At 37.4% G+C, this 20,468-nt stretch overlaps 1 protein-coding gene and 1 pseudogene across 9 annotated transcripts in view; one reads left to right on the top strand and one right to left on the bottom strand.

Annotated features, from left to right (window-relative positions):
* Positions 1-19,828, top strand: part of LOC131434480 (prominin-like protein) — a 157,613-nt gene extending 137,785 nt beyond the window's left edge. For 5 of the 9 annotated variants that reach the window (XM_058601225.1, XM_058601220.1, XM_058601224.1 and 2 more), the window contains 4 exons: positions 3,350-3,400; positions 3,760-3,894; positions 4,182-4,706; positions 15,686-19,828. In XM_058601225.1, coding sequence (XP_058457208.1) covers positions 3,350-3,400; positions 3,760-3,894; positions 4,182-4,617 — 622 coding nt within the window. In that variant the 3' untranslated portion in view covers positions 4,618-4,706; positions 15,686-19,828. Of the gene's footprint in view, positions 1-3,349; positions 3,401-3,759; positions 3,895-4,181; positions 4,707-5,008; positions 5,102-15,685 lie in introns of those variants that run through there. The other 4 variants (XM_058601229.1, XM_058601221.1, XM_058601226.1 and 1 more) reach the window with 4 other exon arrangements.
* Positions 12,628-12,777, bottom strand: LOC131439710 (U4 spliceosomal RNA; annotated as a pseudogene).
* Positions 19,829-20,468: the final 640 nt, after the last annotated feature.

The following is a 20,468-nucleotide window of genomic DNA, read 5'->3' as shown; positions in this document are numbered from 1 at the left end:
CAGTAACGTTCGATGGGTCGAAGCTGAGGGCAATTTTGTGGATTGATATTTTTCTGAATGAAATTTATACCCTTTTCCGCAAGCCAATTGAGAGAGGTTTTGGCATAGTGAGCCGACGCTAAATCCGGCCAAAACAGTAGAGGTGTACTATGCTTCTTAAATAAAGGCAGCAATCTCTTCTGGAGACACTCAGATCGTTAGATTTCTACTTTTATAGTTCAGGTAGTGTAAAAAATGGTTGACTTCAACCCACAGGAACATATTGCTTGCCATACCAGTATCTTTCGACCGAATTTCTCCACTTGAATCGACCTGTGACGACAGTAAAACATTGTGGACCTGGAAGGGTTTTCGAGTCCTCCTTTACGTAAGTCTCATCGTCCATCAAAACGCATGCATCCGGTCACTGCAAAAAAAGCGAATACAATTTCCGGGTCTTTGTTGCGACTCGCCTCTTCTGTTATACACTTTGTTTCGAAATTTTCTGCTTTTTATAGGTCTTCAGGTGATTTCGCTTCTTGATACGCTGGATCATTCCGACACTCGTTCCTGATTTTTTTTGGAAAATCACGTATTGACATTGATTTGTTCTTCATGATTAGAGATACCACTTTCTGGTCCAGTTTCGGGTTGGAAGAACCGGGTTTTCTGCCTCTTCCTGGTAGCTCATCCAAAGAATAGTGTTCCCCAAACTCTTTTAATGATGGTTTTAACACTGGCATGATGAATTTCAAACCGATTCGCCAATTTTCGCATAGTAATACCCTTCTCACTTAGGCATGTGTCCAGAACCTTAATTTTCACTTCCTTTTCAATACGCGACATTTTGAAAACGCAGAATTTCAACCGCACAAACAAGTAAACAAACGAAAGCTGACAGCCAAACGCACAGCATGCTGTGATCTGAGCATATAAAACCATCACAAATACATGCGTACAACACAAAAGTATTTGGATAGCTTATTTTCCATACACTCCCTAATCAATTTAGACTACTTTGCGTGCAAAGGGCGCTGGTCTTACAAGTTGTAGTACGCTTGTGCCTCGACCTGGAAGGTTTCTTAGTGTCAGTAGGATCGTTGCATCAGCCATACAATGGCTTCTGTGTTATAAGAATCGGCTTCGAAGTCTGTTGAAACAGAAGGTCAAATTCCGCAAAAGGAAAGTAATACCAAGGCTTTGGTTTGTGTGCGAGTAGTTTGGATTTTCGCGATGGACGAGCAAAATTTTACTTTTGCTTCGATGCCAGTAGGCACGATAACTAAGTCAACTTGTAATTGCAACGCGATGAATTCAAATAAAGAAACTTTTGAGCTTGACATGCAAACGTTTGAAGTTTGAACGCAATATAGGGTGTGGGAAGTTTACACAATCTTTGATCTCGTTCAACGATAGGCGGAAAATGGAGATCTGCAGGAATACTGCGCACATTTAGAATTCTCTCAGAATAGCTTTATTTCGAGGTTTGACGATATCTTAAATATACATGTCTCTGTTTGTTGATATGTGAAGATAAAAATCTTCACCTATAAATCAGTTCAATTACGAAGTCAAAGTTATTCAACACACTTAAATTGGATTACCGACCTCAGCTGTTCAAATCTCGGTAGGTGATTTTATCGGTAAAATTCACGTTTTATCACTGCGGTACCTTGAGGTACTGCTGTCAACAAATGTTCATTTGTGCTGATATATCAGTAGAATGGAAATATTCGGTAGTTCAGCTGTTCAAAACTCGTCAAAAGAGGCAAGAATTACCGAACGAAATTAAGTGTGAACGTTTTTAAAAACAGCTATTCCGCACCTAGGAAAAATACACATTTTTGATCACACATAGCTACACTTTGTATGATAACACATCCAATGTTTAGCTTTAATGCATTCTGGAAAAATCAGTGATATGAAAATATCGAAATATGAAATCTAGTGACATCAATTTTCGAAGACAGTTCTTAATTCGCAACCTTCTTCGAGTTCTGCCAATTGCACCACTCTGGATGTGATGAACAAAGTGTACCACATACCGGATTGGAATGTGGGTTTCGAAGTTTCTAATAAAAATTAAACTGGTTCATGGTGACGATCACCGGAAATAAATTGGCTTCAAGGATCATTTTGTGGCCTAGAATAATTTCAGTAAAGTATGGGGGCGAATTTAGCGTGATGGGTTAGTCGATGCCTTTCCGGCAGCCCACCTGGGATCGATTCCCAAACTCGCACATAGGGTCAGAAAGTTTTTCCGGCCCGAAGAGGCGAATGACCTTAAGGTTGAAACTTCTACAATCGAAAAAAAAAAACAATTTTCAGTCAAATGAATTGATTTTAAGAACATATATGTTCAAAGATGCCATATTTAAAACTACCTGACTTTTGAACAACGTCCTCTCGATCTTTTTTTTTGCGGGTTATTTTGTACCACAAATACACGAGAAAACTTGACCACAGATATAACCGAAATTTTGAGTCTGGAAGCATCGAAATATTATCGATCTGTTGTATTGGAATTGGTTATGTATTTTTTTACTTTTCTTTACGTTTTGTCTTAGACTCGTCAATGCAGAGCAGTTCTAATTGAACTGCTTAGTGCAAACTTAAACCTCATTTCAACTTGGACCGCTAAGCAGACGTAAAGTGAATACTATTTGCAAAACATTTATTTTTTATTTGGCGCCGAAGTGCCATGTCTTCACTGACGTGCCGAACGAAAACGTCGTTTTCAGCTAATACTGGCTGATTCAGGTATGGACATTTAGGGGTTATCCTAAACTTGTGCTTAGAACACATAACCGTTGTTATTTTTCTTTGCGTTTCGTCTTAGACTCGTCAGTGCAGAGCAGTTCAAATTGGACTGTATTTTTTGTTTCATTTCACTACTAAATGAATTTGAAATGGTAATGAACCTTGAATAGAGTTGTTTCAATTAGCTTGTGTGAAAAAAAGTAGTAGAATAAAGATAAAGCTAACTACTAACAAAGTTTCATTCTAGATCAACTAATTCATCAATTCTACCGTAGGATTATTAATTTCATAACCTTTTTTTTTAACTGTATGTTTTAGTGCATTATTCCTCCAGTTTTAGAAAACTAGTCCCCAGAATTTGCGTTGTTTGTTTTTGTTTTTTGCCAGTGTTTGATTCGTTCAAAACTACTACTACTGTTTGGATTGATGCACAGGTTTCACGTAAAACTTCTCAACAACAACCTACACTTCCTTGTTTTTTTCTTTTGTTTTTGGTTTGTTTTCTTATTCTACTATCCCCTTTTTTACCAACATCCGCCATCGGTTTGTTCGTACTAACCTTCTTACGTTCGAGCGTTTTATTTTTGTGGTCTCTCCCGTCTCATTGCAGAGAGTATTTGTACGATGCCTACAGTGAACGAGACAATATACCACTAGCGAGGTAAGTATCGTGCACTAATTGCAACCCCCTATACTAGCGTTTAGTTGATCTAAGTGACGACGAAGCAACAAATAAAAAATAAAAAAACACAGTCATTGAACAGTTCTAGAACAATTTTGGCCGCTTAAATGTGTAAACATTAAAATCCGTTTCTTGTCTCGTACTTTATGGCGCATCCCATTTTTTCATTCGCTGACGTCATTTATCGTAATTTTTTGGGTTAAAGTTACTAATTTCCAAATTTCACCTTTCATTCGTCAATGAATTTTGTTTCAGCAAAAACAGAATAAAAAACCAAAAAACGTTAAACTAATGGTTGACTATCTATTTTGGCATGCGTTTCTTTTTTTTTTTTGTAGTGGACCAAAGAACAAACGTCGTAAGAAGAACGATCGTCGTCGGGATTCCCATGATCGACGTGACGTGTACTACGAAGACGGCAGTCCTTCGGGAGGACACAGCCGGGAACCCAGATATAACGACATGGCACCAAAGTGAGTACAGCCTTTTCGGTAGGGTCGATAGATAGAGAGGCCCGTTCGGTAGAACTTCATCTCCCTTTTTGTATTTAAAAAAAAGAAAGCATCTAGAAACATGTGGTGTTCATTCTAGCATCACAAAACACATGGCAAACAGCACACAAACAGTTACTCCTAGCCCATCCGATAGATGTAGTAAACAAAAAAAATCGTCGTTCCTTCAAACATCAAGTTTCCACCGAAGATCGCTGGCATGTTTTCTTCTATTAATACATCCTAACCACATCCTTGTACTATTCCAGTCCAGTGTCTCAAATGCCATCAATACTAACCACTAGCAGTAGTAAGGAACGTGAAATGTCCTTGAGTCCACCGGATTCTCCGGACGTTGGCATGTCGTCTCTGAAGATGGCAAGTCGTCCTCCGTCACCGAACCGGCTGCTCAGTCGGCTATTTCAACGGTCGTTTTTCGAAGAATTCCAGAAAATTAACAGGGATAGCAAGTACCGACGAGCCGGCGACGAAGAAGAAACCCAATTCGGCTGGGGTCAAAGTGCAAGCCGTAGCAATAGCAGTATTGGTTCGGTCGGGATTTTGGCAACCCGTACTCCGTCGCCTCTCGACTTTCGGGCGATTTCGTTCCGCCGACCACGGTCACTGATCGATGATCTCGACAGAGGAAAACCAGACGGACGACGGACGTCTTCGCGGGCAGACGACGGTCACGAGCGGTACTGATGTTAAAGACACAATACAATGTAGCCGACTGAACCAGAAAGATCGCCAATCGCGAGCTTCCAAAACTTAATTATCAACTAACAAAACAGGTTACTTTCTGGGATTTTGTTTTAATTTTTTTCGTGGCTAAATTCATTCGTTCCGTACATTTTAGTAAAAGCACATTCCAAAATTTCACTTAGTGTGCTATCCATGTTTTCGACATGCACACCATAAATCTCCTCACCCTCCGTTGTATGATACACAAAGATAACCCCTGAAAATCACTAAAATCCGTTAGCTATTTCCTAGGCATTCGGAAATGTCCAACTCACATAAATCTGCTTTGCTGCCTCACAACACTCGTACTAAATGTGGTGTTCATTCATTTACTATATCCCGTTACCAAAAGATGCAATGGCACCGACTGCGGTCAGTCGAATTGTAGATACTAGATCTAGAGGTGATCAGCCCAGCCAGAGCAGTCAGAGCAGAGGGGTTCATTGTAAGTAATCGTTGAAAGAATCAGTTTGTTGAACCAACCAACCAACCAACCAACCCCTTCCGGTCTGTTTGTATTACCTGTTTGGTCTTGCACTATCTTGCATAATACCCCTGCATATTCTGTTTTATTGCCTCTCTTCGGTCGACATTCGGCAGCTAGCGGTCGTGGTTCTGTCAATTCATCCAAATGTCGATGGAGTGAAACTTTGCTTTCATGTTATCACTTGTTCATCTCACAAACGACCTTTTGCTGCGCATAATTGTCCCTCGTTACTTTGTAATGTTTTGAACGTTCATTTCGAAAAAAAAAACAAAGCCATAATTTAGGCGCGAGTTTCGAGCGAAGCGTGTCTGGTTGAGAAACGGTACCGATTTCACTAAATGCGCAGTCAAACATCCAATCGAAGCGAATGTTTGGGAAGGCATTTTACAGCGGGAATTTAGTAGGATTAGTAGGAAGCAGGAAGCTCACAGCATGAAGTTCAGGCACGTACCCAGAGGGGGGCCCGAGGGGCCCTGGCCCCTCCCGAAATCAGAGCAGAAATAAAAAAAATGTTTGATTCGAAGCGAACAGGTTCAAAACTAAATAAAATGAAAATTAAATACGGAGCAAAATAAACGACAATATTAAAAATACACTTAATTATTCTGGACGACTGGAATATGAAAGTGCGCGAGCTTACCAAGGGGACGGGTATAGCGTGATAGGTAAGTCGATGTCTTTCACGCAGCCCGCCTGGGTTCGATTCCCAACCCCGAACATAGGATCAGAAAGTTTTTCTAGCCCGAAGAGGCGAATGACCATAAGGTTAAAACATCTATAATTGAAAAAAAGGATTCTGCCAATTCGAAAGATATCCTGTCGCTGGATCTCGCACATACTTATTTAGGACTGAAAAGACAAGCGCAAGTGCACTTCGAGTACAAGTTTGGATGGATCCATTATTATACGCCAGAGAAATAAATGATTAAACGACAATGGACTGAAGTCGTCGCGGCATGCGTGCCAAGAAGGGAGGCTTAATGGGTCGGAAATATCATGATGCCAGTTTTCTGGGATTGTCATAGTATAGTTTTGAAGTACTAAATTGATTAAAGACCGAAATCGCTGTAGAGGGCCTTACCTGCACCAAATGAGCATCGCTACCATAGTTAAAATCAACGATTTAGTGCTCCAATTAATTGCCCATCCACCTTGTTCACCTGATTTGGTCTACTCGAACTGTTATCTATTCCCAAACCTAAAGTCATCTCTGAGAAATCGATTTGAATTTCGTTTTGGAATTTTAAACCGCTACTTCCGGAACCTGATACCGGAACCTGTATAGCTAAAGTAAGTTTGTATGGCCATCAACCAATATGACCTACAAATTTTGAAGATGCTTTCCGTTCTCCACGAATCGAAGTAAGGGATCTATCTCGAACCACTTATCAAAATTCATCACAAGTCTTGTGGGTTTTTGTGCTCTAGAAATGGACATTTAGGCTGTGAACCATTTTGTGGTTAATTTTAACTTTTGGTTAACACTCGAGTGATTATTTTGATGTTGTCTAAAATAAACCTGCTCGAAAGCATGATTGTTTTTGACAGATCGATGGTTATTTTCCGATTTTAACCAACAGTTAAAATTAACCGCGAAATGGTTCACAGCCTTAGAAGGTCTTAAAAATATGGGATTGAAATGGCATAACATTAAACGTTAAGAAATGTAATATAATAACTTTCTCTCGGTCATAGTCACAAATTTTATTTAAATATCTAATTATGATAGTTTCAGTGTAAAAGTTTAAGGTGTCTGTTAAAAACGTCAGTTAATGGCGCACCGCAAATTATCTAATTAGGCAATTTTCAGTAACATTATTTTTTTTACGGGCCTGATGAAGTTGTTTTAGTTGTTGATATAAAAAAAATAAGTAATATTAAACCTTATCGAAAAAAATCACGTGTGATCATATTTTAATTTTCCCTTGGTTACCACGAGAAGACTGAACGACTTTAAGAAATTCTGACTCAGATAGTGCTTTTAAAAACGTTGCGCACAATTTAAAAAATTCTATATTTATGTTCGAAAATAAAAAAAAAACGCGGGTGAGTAATGTCACCTACATAACTAGAAGATGTGAATACGAATGAAACTGACATTTTTTTTTAATTTCTGAATATAGATAATATAGAAATATATTCTACCACACATTTAAATAATACGTAACAAATAGAGGGTGTTTTTTAGGAGCTTGCTGATTTGAAGTATAAATAAAACACATACCAAATAATGAAACGGTCAATTTTTTTAATTTGGTAGATCATTTCTTGGCATTTAAAAGCCGTTTTGGGAATGTCTGACGCTTCAACTTCGATCTGGTGGAACCCGGATGCTAAGTCTAGCGTGGCAAAATAATTGCATCTCCCAAGTTTATCGAGGATGTCGGTTATGTTCGGGATAGGATAGTCTTTTCATTTAATTTCCGATAGTCGATTACCAACCGCAATTGATCGAATAAACGCTGGTTTATCGGCTTAGCAAATTTTGATGAAGGTTGGGTTTCAAAATTATTTAATTCAAATTCCATGGGTTGACTAATATCGTTTCGCGATAACTCGTTCGAACTATTAGTTATGGCTAAACAAGCTCGACTATTCACTGCGCTGTACAAGCCTGAGTGCAGGAGTATATCGTTGCAAATAAAAGTATCTTCTGATACTAGGAAATCGCCGTTATCGATATTAACAGAAAAGCTTACGAATTTCGTCTGGTTAGAGTTTAATTGTACTCGTTGAGAATGAGGATATTTTCGCTACATTTGAATTTTTCCAGAAGCAAATTGAAGTTCGTTACTAGCAGTAAGAATATTGGCTTTCAGCAATTGTAACGCCTCGTATCCAATTATTCCATCGAAATAAGGATGAAAATCAAAGATATAAAATTTCAATTTTTGTGTGCCAGGAATCTGAATGAAGTGGTTAGATCCAACAAATTGATTTATTTTATGACAATCATTGAAATTTTGAACAGAGGTTGGCTTGGTAAATCGGCATTTTTCAAGGTTTACGTGCTTGGTACTAATGTAATTCTTGTTGGCACCTGTGTCTATGAGAAATTTAAGTAAGCCTTTGGAAGTGTTTATTTCGATGTAAGGGACGAAATTATTTACGTCGGATGAAAGTCTGCCGCCACTTGATGAAAATTTAGATCATCAATTTCGGCTTCCTTGCTATCGGTTTCTTGATTGAATTCTAAATTTTTTGGTTTTGTTTCGACTGGTTGAGGTTCGTTAGTGTTTTCATACGCAGTTTGATATTGTTGGTTATAATTATCGTAATAATAATATTCATTGGGATCATATAAATTGGAATCATCATAATTTGTTGGAAATTCCTCTATTTGAAAATGTGGACGGTTCATATAATTTTTCTGCCTACTTCTAATGGAGTTATCCAGTTCCATTGGAATTGGCTTTGGTTGTGGGTTTTGAATCACTCTTTCTTGAAACGGAAATGGTCGCTGTTGGGGGTTTTGAAATTGTACTTGCGGTGAAAAGGGAAATGGTCGTTGTTGAGGGAATTGGAATCGCGGTTGTTGGATGGGAAAAGGTCTTTGTTGTGTGAATTGAATTGGTCGTTGTGGTGAAAATGGAATGGGTATTTGTGAAAACGGTGGAAATTGTGGTCTATTCAGGGTGGCAAGTGACCGGGAAAACCGGGAAAAAGTCGGGAATTTTAGTGCAAATCCGGGAAAAAATTTATTAGCCCTAATCTTAGTAAAGATTTCCAGCATCATGATTTTCTTGATTGAACAAATGAAAAGTTGGAGGCAATACTCCATTTTGTGTTTGAGTGAGAAGTTCAGTAAAACTTTTGAAACATCGTGTTGTCCCACACAAGTTTTATGGTACACAATCCATTGGAAATGGGACCAACATCCTCGTTCGTTCGTTCAACAGTTTTTGTAAGGGTTTGGCAGCAATTTTTAATGGATCAAAAAGCATCAAAGCTTTCTTAGTTGTTATCAACAACAGCACATCGAACGGATGTTTTTGCTAGATTTCTATCAAATTTCAGAACAAGTTTGCATATGATTACAAAAGAAATGTCAGGTAACATGTTTAAAAAAATTATGAAAAAATTTTAGGAGCCTTCATGTTTTTGAATGGGTTTCATCATAATTTGTTTCAGTAATGACAATGATTTCCTACTTTGAGAGCTGAAATTGGTTTCTGATAGTTTGTGAAAAACCTTAGAAAGGATTAGAAGATGGTCTGCTTTGTTCAGTGAATGTTTAATGTTTAATTTATATTAAAGATCATTACCCTGTAGATTTCATAGTAGGATCACAAGAATGCGGATGTTGATGTCGACGAAGAATCAAATTTAGATCATCTCAGTACATAGAGGCATAGATTGTAGTTGTTTTTCCAGAGCGACAAGAGTCCATTTTAAGAATTTTAGAAGGGTTTAGTTCTGCTTCACCATAATTCAATTTTGAAAGAATATCTCATATGTTGTTAGATGGAATCGGGAGTAGAACTGTTTCTTGCTGGTTTTTAACCTTAGGTATACTTTTTTTAGACTATACTAGGCTAATATAGTATTGGAATACACTAGAGATGGGTAATCCGTTCACGAACAATTCAACGAGTTATTTCTCCTCGAAGAGTGAGTGACTTAGGGTTCTTTATTCAAGAATAATAGTTCTCTATATAGAAATGAAAGTAATCGCATTCTATTAGGACATATGCAAGTTAGTTGCGTTATTCGGAATGTTTGCTGGTTTAAGGAATCTGGTAGAAGTTACACACATTCGTGTCCTTTGTTAACGTATAAAAAATGATTGTTGGTAATAATATATGCAAAAAGTACTCACTATTATTGAATTTGTAATCTGTAGCTCTCATATTATTTTCGAAGAAATATACAAAGTTTTGGAAGAACGAAACCAAAAAGCTTAAAATCGGGATAAAATAAATGATATATAAAAAAAGAAGATCGAAAGAACGGTTCAATAGAACTATTTTTTTGGTAGAACTATTAAATTTTGATCGATTCTTTGTAAAGAACGGTTTTGCCCATCTCTGGAATACACTCCTAGTTTGAATCCTAAGAGTCTTAAAAACCAATGATTTTCCAGATAGCCTTCATAAGACTCATTTAGCAGTAGTCTTACAAAATATTGAATCCTTCGGAAAATAACAATTTCAATTTTATTTATAAGACTTTAAATTTAATTCTTGTTTATTTGGCTTTTAAATTTTAAATGGTGGCATTTCTGGCAACCTAGAAAACACTAACAATAATCGAATTAGGGGTAAAAGCTGCACTTAAGATCATTATTAGAAAGAGAATGGAGTCGGAATAAAATAGGTTAATTTTCAAACAAAATTTCAAGAATGTTAATGCTGTATTCCTTCGTGAAATGCAAGATTTATCACTTTTATCATATCCGCTGGCCAGATATGTTTTTTGTTTTAATCCTACTGTTACCTCGAATTAATTTGAAATAGTAAAAACGTGATTAATCCACCTAGCAGTGAGATGATACCTTTTTTTATCAATACGCATGTGTTTTTGCATGGATATTCTTAGGTGTTTTAGTTCTCATGACATTATTTTAATTATCGTCGTTTAAAACGGCAAATTGAGATTTTAATCACTCATTACCCTGTAATTTCGAATCTGCAAATCGTATCGAATTTCAATCTTAACGTGTGACAATCGATTGAACATTCCATGAGATGTCGAAGTAAGTTCCACTTTAGAGTTTTTCGTCATTATTTATGGTACTTCCAGAGCCGGTATTCAGGAATTAGCATAGCCCAAAATGATTCGAATGGCCATAAATTATTACGTCAAACAATTTACATGAAATTTATAAACTCATCATCTGTAATTCCAGAATCGGATAAAATTCACCAATTTTGTATGGGACCTTAAGTCCTGTAATATCTGTGTTTGAAGTTCGATTTGGTCTTTTTTAAGAAAATGATTGAGCTTTGAGAATCGATTCGATACTGGAACCGGAATTCTAAAATCGGTGTAGCCGAAATCAGTTAAATTCACCTGAGGAGTGTGTAGACATCTCTGAGAAATTGTAGTGCGAATTAAAATTTAAGGGTACATTCCGAATCCAAAAACGAATACCGCTCAAACTGAAATAAATTTATTTGGTAATCGACTATTCAAATCTGCAAACCCGATAAACCTGATTAATTTATGTGAAATGAACATTTTTATACTAATCACCCTGCATTTTCTAAACCAGAAGTCGGATCTGACTTAAAAGTAAGAGGTTTTATAGGATTTTAAGACCTCTCATTTGAATCATAGATGATTCTTAGATTTCATTTGAATCTTAGATCGGTTCAGCCATCTACGAGAAAAATTAATTGCATTATTTTAATTTCGTTTCACATATCATCCTGTGGTTCCGCAATCAGAAGTCGGATCCAAACGTAATTCAGGAACCTTGTTTGGGAGTATACGACTTTTCATATGAATCGAGTTTGTAGAAAACGGTTTAACCATCTCCGAGAAAATTGAGTGAAATTATTTGTCACACACGCATTTGCTGATCTCGACGAACTGAGTCGTATGGTATATGGAAGTCATGTTCTTCCAGCATTTATTGCTGTAAATAGTTTAAATCAATATAATTATGGAATTACTTCCAACTCGATAATGCTGGTATCATCTGGTTTACATATGCCATATTCGAAAGATTATGTTGCCAAAAATGAACCGTGCTAAAATTGGTCCGAGGCAAATTGTCATAAAAAAGGATGCTGTACACAGTCTTTTTGGTACTTAGAAACAATTATATGTAACAGTATAAAAAATCGTGTTTCATGTTGCTCCCAAGCATTGCTTTTTCATACAGCGCTCAAAATTCCTTCTACTGGAATAAGGCTTACACAAAAATATCGATATCTCCGTTAAAAATGGACGGATTTTAACAATCTATGGCTTGTTGGATAGGTATTACCGAGCGAAATCTAAGTCTGGAAACATATTCTGTTTTCAAGGTCAAATGTGACAGATACTGTCAAAAAACTGAAAATTTTGACATAAAACTTCGTATAACTCAAAAAGTAAACATCCGATCTCAAAACCATTCAATAGCGTTTTGGGTGACGGGGAGACCTTTCATTTGCGACTAGTTTGATCAAAATCGGTCCAGCCATCTCTGAGATCTCGACCTCTTAGTTGACAACACACATACAGACACACACACACAGACATTTGCTCAGTTCGTCGAGCTGAATCGATTGGTATATGACATTCGGCCCTCCGAGCCTCGGAAAATTTTTCGAAAGTTTGAGCGAATTCTATACCTATTTTTTATATATATAAAAAAAGGTAAAAAGATTGAGTTTTTATCTTGAAGAGCTAGTACATACGAATAACATTAGTAGCGAAGTTACAGACAAAATAACGATGGAATACATTAAGCTGGGTGGTACTGTTGGTTCTAAAGATGAATATTTGGACAAGGTTTGTAAACGTCGTTCGAAGGATTATTTAATTCTTAAATCTTCTATTAAGCAAATCCTCATACTCTAGAACAAAAACGTTTTGAAATCTTGTGGCTCAGCGTTTCGTTGATAATGCTGTTAGTTTTTAACTAGCAATATTCGCGCCTCGGTTGAACCTCATTGGTTACGATATCGGCACTGCGGAAAGCTTTTTGATAATGCTATATTGATTGCTGGGAGCGTAATCAAGGAGGCTGTTGAGCCGAAGAAACAGTTTCTAATCAAGATTAGAGCATATATTTTCACTCTGCTGATCTCCATACATACATACATACACAATTTCTGATATTGACGAACTGATTCGAATGGTATATGACACTCAGCCCTGCGGGCCTTGGTTGGTTCCAGAATCGGTTTTCACAGTGATTGCATAACTTATCTATATGAGAAAGCCAAGAAAGACTTCTTGCAATTGTTATGTGCACTTGGCGTAATGAATATTTTCTATTTCTAAATCGAGATACCCAAAAAATACTATTTTTTTCAACTTTCGGTGTTCTTTTGGATATGGGATTTTTTTAGAAATATTAAAAAAAAACTAAACATAGGCGATTTGAGCCTGTTCTAAAAACCGGGAATTTTAGTCTCACGCACCGGGAAAACAGGGAAAAAACCGGGAAATTGAAATCGGCAATTCACTTGCCACCCTGTCTATTGTTAAACGGTTCAATGGGCCATTGTGGAGATGAATTTGGTTTTTGTGGAATTGGTGGAGGTGTGCCAAATTGTTTATTTCGCGTGTGAGATTAATTGCTTTCTTCGATGCATAATCGAAGGGCATCCTTTAAATTTGTTGGGGCCTGAGCCCGGATTATTGGTCCTAACGGACCTTTTAATCCTCCCACTTTTACAATACTTTTAGTCCTAGCTGCTGATAAAAATTGTTCCTCGCTGCTTTCACAGCTGTGTGCTCTTCACTGATGTTTAGCAAATTCACTAACAGAGACACCACATGAGAGATTTTGCTGTAGTATTCTTCTACAGTGCTCACTTGGTGAATAGCGAAGAGGTCGCGTGTCAAAGACACCTCGTCCCGTCGGTCGCTATAATGTGTAATTAAATTTTGTTTTATGTCGGTCCAATTCAAATTTGTACCGTACAATTCGAGAATATTGTCTGCTTCTCCCACTATTTTGGTTCGAATTGCTTGAATCCAAACTTGGTGGCAACCTGTTCCAACAGCTCTATTGATAGTTGGCATTAAACTATCAATGGCTCTAATAAAAGAATGTAATTTTATAGGGTTTCCATCAAAACTGGGAAGGTCTCTAATGATCTGGGGAGTCTGGAGAGATTTTAAAATACTCTCGGGATCCCCTGCAACTCGAGGTAGCATATTTGCTCTAGCCTCGGCAGCTGCTACTTTGGTAGCTTGGGGATTCTGCATTGTAATTATTGTTTTGCTTTCAACTGACTCCGGCATTTGACAGCATTCGAAACAACAAATTTTTCAACTACTTGAATATATGTAAATCAAAAACCATATTGGTTGAATCAGAAAGAAATTAGTTAAACCAACTATCGCAAAAATCAAAAACTGCGATATCGCAATTTTATGATCAAAGGGTTCTCCGTGTAAAAAAGGAGAAAGCTTGCACAATTCATACAATCAATCAACTAACTGATATTCGGAAAAGAGATATGAGCGTGTCAGTTTTTTCGTATTCACGACATCCAGTTATATCTCTGACATTACCCACCCGCCTTTTTTTAAATTCTCCAAATTAACTGCACAGTAAAATTTTAAATTTTAAACGAAATCGATCCAAAAAATTCTAAACGTCGAAATGATTCCAAAATGTTTCTAACAATATCGTGTGTTGTCTCATAGTTGGCATTTGGCCCTTTTTAAGGAAAATTTTGACATTTTGAACCTGAGAGTGTAATAGTGCAATATTTTGGTTTTGATTGCTGTCGCCATTGCTAATTTATGAGATGAATAAAGGACCAACGATACGATGAATATAAAACCTTTGAGATGAAATTAGGAGCACAGTAGTGAGCACATCAGAAGTGTTTTTAGATGATTTTTTAAATATTATTATTTTATTTTCCAAGGAATGTGAATCAATTTCCAATGTGAAGCAAGGCGAATTAAGCAGAAATATGAAAAAATCGCAATGATTTTAGTGGCTAAATCAGGGTTTTAGGGTAACGTCCTTACAAATGAGATGAAATAGGGAGCCCTTACCCTACAAGAAAATTTTTGCCGGGCTTCGTTTACAGTTAGCAAAAAAAAAGGTCTCCCCACCTATCGTATAGAGGCCAAAACCGTAAAGATCTAGCAAGATCTGACAGAATCTAGGAAAATTTGGAAAGTCTGGGAAAATTTAGAAAATCTGGCCAAATAACTGTTTAGTTTGAGTGTTTGGTGAAGCGAGACAAATCCTGCAACCTGCCAACGCTGGCCGTCTTGACGAAACAGTAAAACAGACTAGGGAAAATTGATCATTCCGTGAAACAAACATTGGCGCTCCGAATGTGTGTGATCTAGGGGTATTAATATTTGTATTTGCTTATACGATCATTAAAAGTGTCATTACTAAAAAGTAATCATTAAAAATGACATTAAACATTCTCGTGTAAGAGGCGCTATAGCCATCATCGAGATGCATTCATCGCTGACTTTGAAGACGGTACTCTAGTACTACCTTTAAAAGGACTGTTTCATGTTGAAAATTGAACTCGATCATTTGCTTCCATGCAATTTTCCAAATGTAGTTTAGCAGTACTAAGAATCAAGAAATGACGATCACGGTCCCAATCGATGTCATTCCCACCTCACTAGAGAGTTTGAATAAAAAAAAGTGAAGTAGGTAAAACTCGACCACGATGCTCGAAACACTTCAGAAGAGACGAAACCATCCAACTGATCGTTTAATTCATTGTACATTTTCATACCTTCGTACTGAACTCGTCGTCTGTTTGTGTGCGTGTTTGTGATGTGTATGCTAATGAACCATCATCCGATTTCTGTGGCAACCTGCGCAATCCAAGGCGCTTCGAAGGCAAACGAACTAATCAAATCGTTTTGTGTGTGTGTTTTTTTCTTCCACAGGAACTGGGACGGTGCTCCTCCACGCTACCAGAATCCTCCGATGGCTCCACCGGCAACCGAATACGAGCGTCCACCACCCTACTACTATCCGGGAGCTCCCAGCGAGCATGAGTAAACCGAGTCGAACCAGTGTTTGTTTTTTGTCTCTGTTTTGCTCGAGAGATTATGGAGATTTGCTGCCAAACAAAAAAAAGAAATGATACTTGATAACAAAACAACATTTTTAACTGAACATGAACTGCTGCGCGAGTACTGACGAAGTTTTCTAGGAGTAGTAGTAATTCCGACCCGGATAGGATGCCTCACCGCAGCGACGGAAACAGCCTGCCTTTCCGCTGTTTAGACGATAAAAAAATAACCATTTTTTTAAATGGAAACTCCTGTTTTTTCCCCACAACTTGTATCTAGCAAAATGTATTTTCCTATATTACTGTCATTACTATTAATTATACTAGACGTCATTGCTGGCCCAATTGGAATCCTGTAGCTGATTGTTTATTTTATTGAAGGTAAATGTATAAAGCGGAACAAAAAAAAACGGTTTATATCCATTCCAAAAATTTGACTGCTTAGGACATGCATTTGCTCAACGCGAAACGGAAACGCGAGAAATGGACCCCTCCCTTTTTTTGAGTAGCAAAGTGCGGCATGAGATTATTGCACAGAAGACCAAATAAAATCGAGTTTGTTGAATTTGAAAACTGCCATCGTTAGTCCTAGAACCACTAAGTAACCTCTAAACTAATTTCTAACACAACAAAAAAAAAATACTTGAATGCTCACACATCAAATACGAATTCTGTCTGTTCGAAAAAAAAAAAAACTAAATCTTGATGTGCACAGAAATCGAAAAACATCACATTTCAATACTTCAACCAATAACTCACTCGTATCAAAATGATGTATCACATACCTAGTGTAATCTAAATCAATTCTAGCGATGATATTAGTGTGGGATTCGGTTAAGTGGTCCTAACCAACCAACCAACCAACCAACCAAAACAAAACAACCAACCAATCAAGCCAATAACAGTTAAATAAGTAACATTTGCTCCCATTGATTAGCAGTCGTTTGTGGGGACTAATTTGTAATTGATTTTTTTTTGTTTGTTTTCGATATGCGTGGGAAACGGATAGTAGATAAAAGGCTGATTAGCTCGTAGATGAACTGAAACATGTGAATGGAAGATCTGAAGGTTGACTAAAAGTTCAATTGGTACGCACGAAACAAACCTGTAATTTGTGATTTAATTAGTTAAAAAAAAGTCCCATAATAGTTGCTATACAGTACTTTTATTAAGCGTTGTAGGGTTCAAATGAAATCTCAAACCCTTCTCACGAAGAAATCCATCGGCGCCCACTTTTACTGGAAGTCGCTGCTTTGCAGTTACACAATATTTGTTCCGAGTGGTTTAAATTCGGAGTAACAAAATCGATCTAGTTGGCAGTATAATTCTACTGCAGTGACTACTAGCCAAAACCTAGCAAAATTTGACTTTTTCCTTATGCTTACAGATGAACGACAATATACTATGCTTTTTGAGGAAATTTTCGATGTAAACTTCGGAAGTCATCGTTGACGATGCTGACGATGAATGATTCCGTTTTCAAGCCAAAACAACAAATCGCGAACTTCAATCTTCCCGGCAAATCCTCGCATCCAGTGGTGATTGTTATTTAAAAGTTTTTTCATTGACATAAAATAAACGAAAATGACGAGAAATAAATGTCACTCTCAGCTTCGCAGTCGCAAATTATGAAAACGAGTTCCAGGTCTCGACATAAGCAAAACCATAGTGTCAAAATTGTGTTCCTTCTTTCATTTTCCCTTTCAGTCATTTATGGGCAGAGATGCCAGGTCTGCAGATTTGTCTGCAAATCTGCAGATTTCGTATGAAGTGCTGCAGACATTTTTTGTTGCAGATTTTTTTTTTCAAACTTCTGAAAATCCGGTTTTTCGCAGACTTTTGTTAAAATTTACAGAATTTTCAATTGGCCTGTTTTTTTTTTGCTCACCAAGCCAGTCTTGTGTGTCATATTTTATAGAGAAATGAAAGTCCGTCGACATTGTCTCGAATTCACAGACTTTTGCAAACCTGTCTGAAGATATTGGAAATTTTTGCTTGTCATCTATTCCTTTCACCAGAGATGCCAGTATTGCAGATTTCGTAGAAAGTGCTGCATACATTATTTGTTGTGCAGACTTTATAAAATCGAGGTTTTCGCAGACTTTCGTAAAAATTTGCAGACTTTTGAAATTATCGCGACCTTTTTTTGTTTTTTTGTTCGCCAAGTCAGTTTAGCGTATCATACTTTAGAGAGAAATTGCTGCCAGAAAGACATATTTGATGACTGCAGATTTTTTTTCGGAAATACAGACTTTTGCAACCCTGTCTGAAAATTTTGGAAATTTTTCCCTGGCATCTATGCTTTTCACACTCTGGGTCTTTTTGTAGGTTTTGAGCACTCGAAAAACTGATGTTTTCAGCATTTTCAGCACTTTAGTCAGCAGGCTACTACGGATTTTCCCGGTGTTTTTGAGTAATATTTTCTCTTCTTTCGAGCTCTATTTGACATTCGTTCTGAACGCGACCGACTACTTTGATCCAATTTGAACCAGTTGTTCTTCACGATGGTGAATGAACAGGTGACGAGAATGTCCTATGTTGTGAATGTGGTTGGCATTTTGTTTTTTTGTAAAAACAAGAAGATATTGGGAAGAAAAGTGTAAACATTGAGCGTTTCAGGGTCATCCGTCGAATCATGTCCAGTTGCTAGAACCGAGAGCAAAGTTTAATTTCATAGTTCCCAAGGAGGGAATACTTGATAACTTGAAAAAATCAAACTACATACCCAAAAACACCACATATTAGCTCTGAAATAGAATTTTGAGCCATGTTTTGTTCCGATGTTTACTTGCGACGATCCCGACGCCGTTTTCGCTTGTGAAAACTGAAACTGACCCAGGGTAGTTTCATCAAACAAACTCATTTTTCACGAAACTGTGTTGGGTTCGCATTTAGCAACGGGGGTTTGATCAAACCTGATATAAATATCAGGTTTGAAACTGACTTGATTTCCAGTTCACGTAACGTTAAAGCTAGGTTCGAAACAAGTTTCAAACAAACGGTTTGACAGCAGTTAGGGTTCGGTTATTATTTATTTTGTGAGAAAATTACAAATTAATTCTACATCGTGACTGTTCTCCGTTGGAGTGTAAACAAATCACTGTCAAAGCAGTTCGAGGGGCATACCAATGTACTTTTAGTCAGCCTTTTATTTTAGCGCAAATTGAATTGTCAAATCTTTTGTTAATGTCGGTTAGAAAGCAGTTTAGTTTCTTTTTTTTGTTAAATTACTCGTAATTTAAATTCAGATAGTTTCACTCGCCATTCGCTTGTAGTTTATTAAAAAAAAGCTGCACTAAAAATGGATAAATACTCATTTTTTAATGATCCTATTCACAACAAACACGTCTTAAAAACGGCTTCAGCCACAACACTAGCTAACAAGTAACAATCGGAAGTTTACTACGAGTAAGAGAATTAGTCAATCCACGTCACTTGATCATAACTTTTAGTAAACACACTCACACACAGACCGAAGTAGACGAACGTTGGTGGTTCCAATCGCCTTTTGGACCCGAACGTGTGTTCGTGTTCTGGTGTTGGTTGGTCGACGCGCATTTAAATTTTACTTTAGTGTAGTACCAAGCCACATATAGCCAGGTTAGATACCGCGAGATAAGAATGCAGATCTGCCCAGCAAAAGCAAAACGAGGGGCGATGGTTTATATTTTCTTTCATTTTTTTTTACTTATTGAATAGAAAGCGTTCGTACGAGGAAAGCTCTTCAATTCGCATACAACAAGTAAATTGATAAAAGACTTTACATACTTTAATTGTATCTATCAATGTGAAATAAAAACAAACAATTTTAAACGTGTAAAAATACAATAAACTATCTACAACCCGATCATCAGTTTAGATGTTCAATCAAGTGCGAGTTTTTAATGCTATAATGTAAAGCACGAAAATCATCTGCATCAATGGTAACTAATACGTGTCTTTTGCTAATGATCAGAGAAAATAAGAAGGTCAAAAAGGTTGGAAACTCAAGAAATATAAAAGTGCTAAACGGTAATGCACTGCCGGTTGAATTTATCCGAAATAATCCATTCTGAATTCGTAGACCGCATTTAATTCGTCGTAAAGTGGAATGAATCAAATGCACGAATGTTCGAACGATGTGGCTTGATCTTCTGTGGTGAAGAACCAATCAAATTCCACACAACAATGTACCGGTCTTTCTAGAACGATCTCTGAGTCTCGAGCGTGAAAATAAAACCAATATGCATAAACCACTGCCCTCGATACGACGCCATTCACCAGGACGCGAAGGAACGCGACCACCTGGTTTGGGGTCCGCCTTCTCCCAATAACACAAAACTGCCCTCGTGCAGAGTTTGCTGGCTTTGGCCGCGACGACGAGGTTTTTGAATGAATATTGCATTCTAGAACAGTCCCGGCGACGGACGACGGGATGCTTTCAGAAAAGCATGATGAAGATGCAAATCGCGATAATTTCCATCGTCATCGTTTTTTTTCTCGTTTCCTTTCTCCGGCGGCCCCGAAAGATGGGGAAAGATGGTACAGCTACTGTATGACAAACTTGGGGTAAGTGAGCTCGGTTTGGTCACCGTACCAGTTCGGTCGGTTTTGACTGAGCTACTAATAAAGTCAACGACAGATTCGTTAAAAGTTAGCTGACTAGAATTTCACCT

Source organism: Malaya genurostris, chromosome 3 (genome assembly GCF_030247185.1).
Source record: "Malaya genurostris strain Urasoe2022 chromosome 3, Malgen_1.1, whole genome shotgun sequence".
Lineage (NCBI taxonomy): Eukaryota > Metazoa > Arthropoda > Insecta > Diptera > Culicidae > Malaya > Malaya genurostris.
This window is presented reverse-complemented; position numbering and strand designations above follow the sequence as displayed.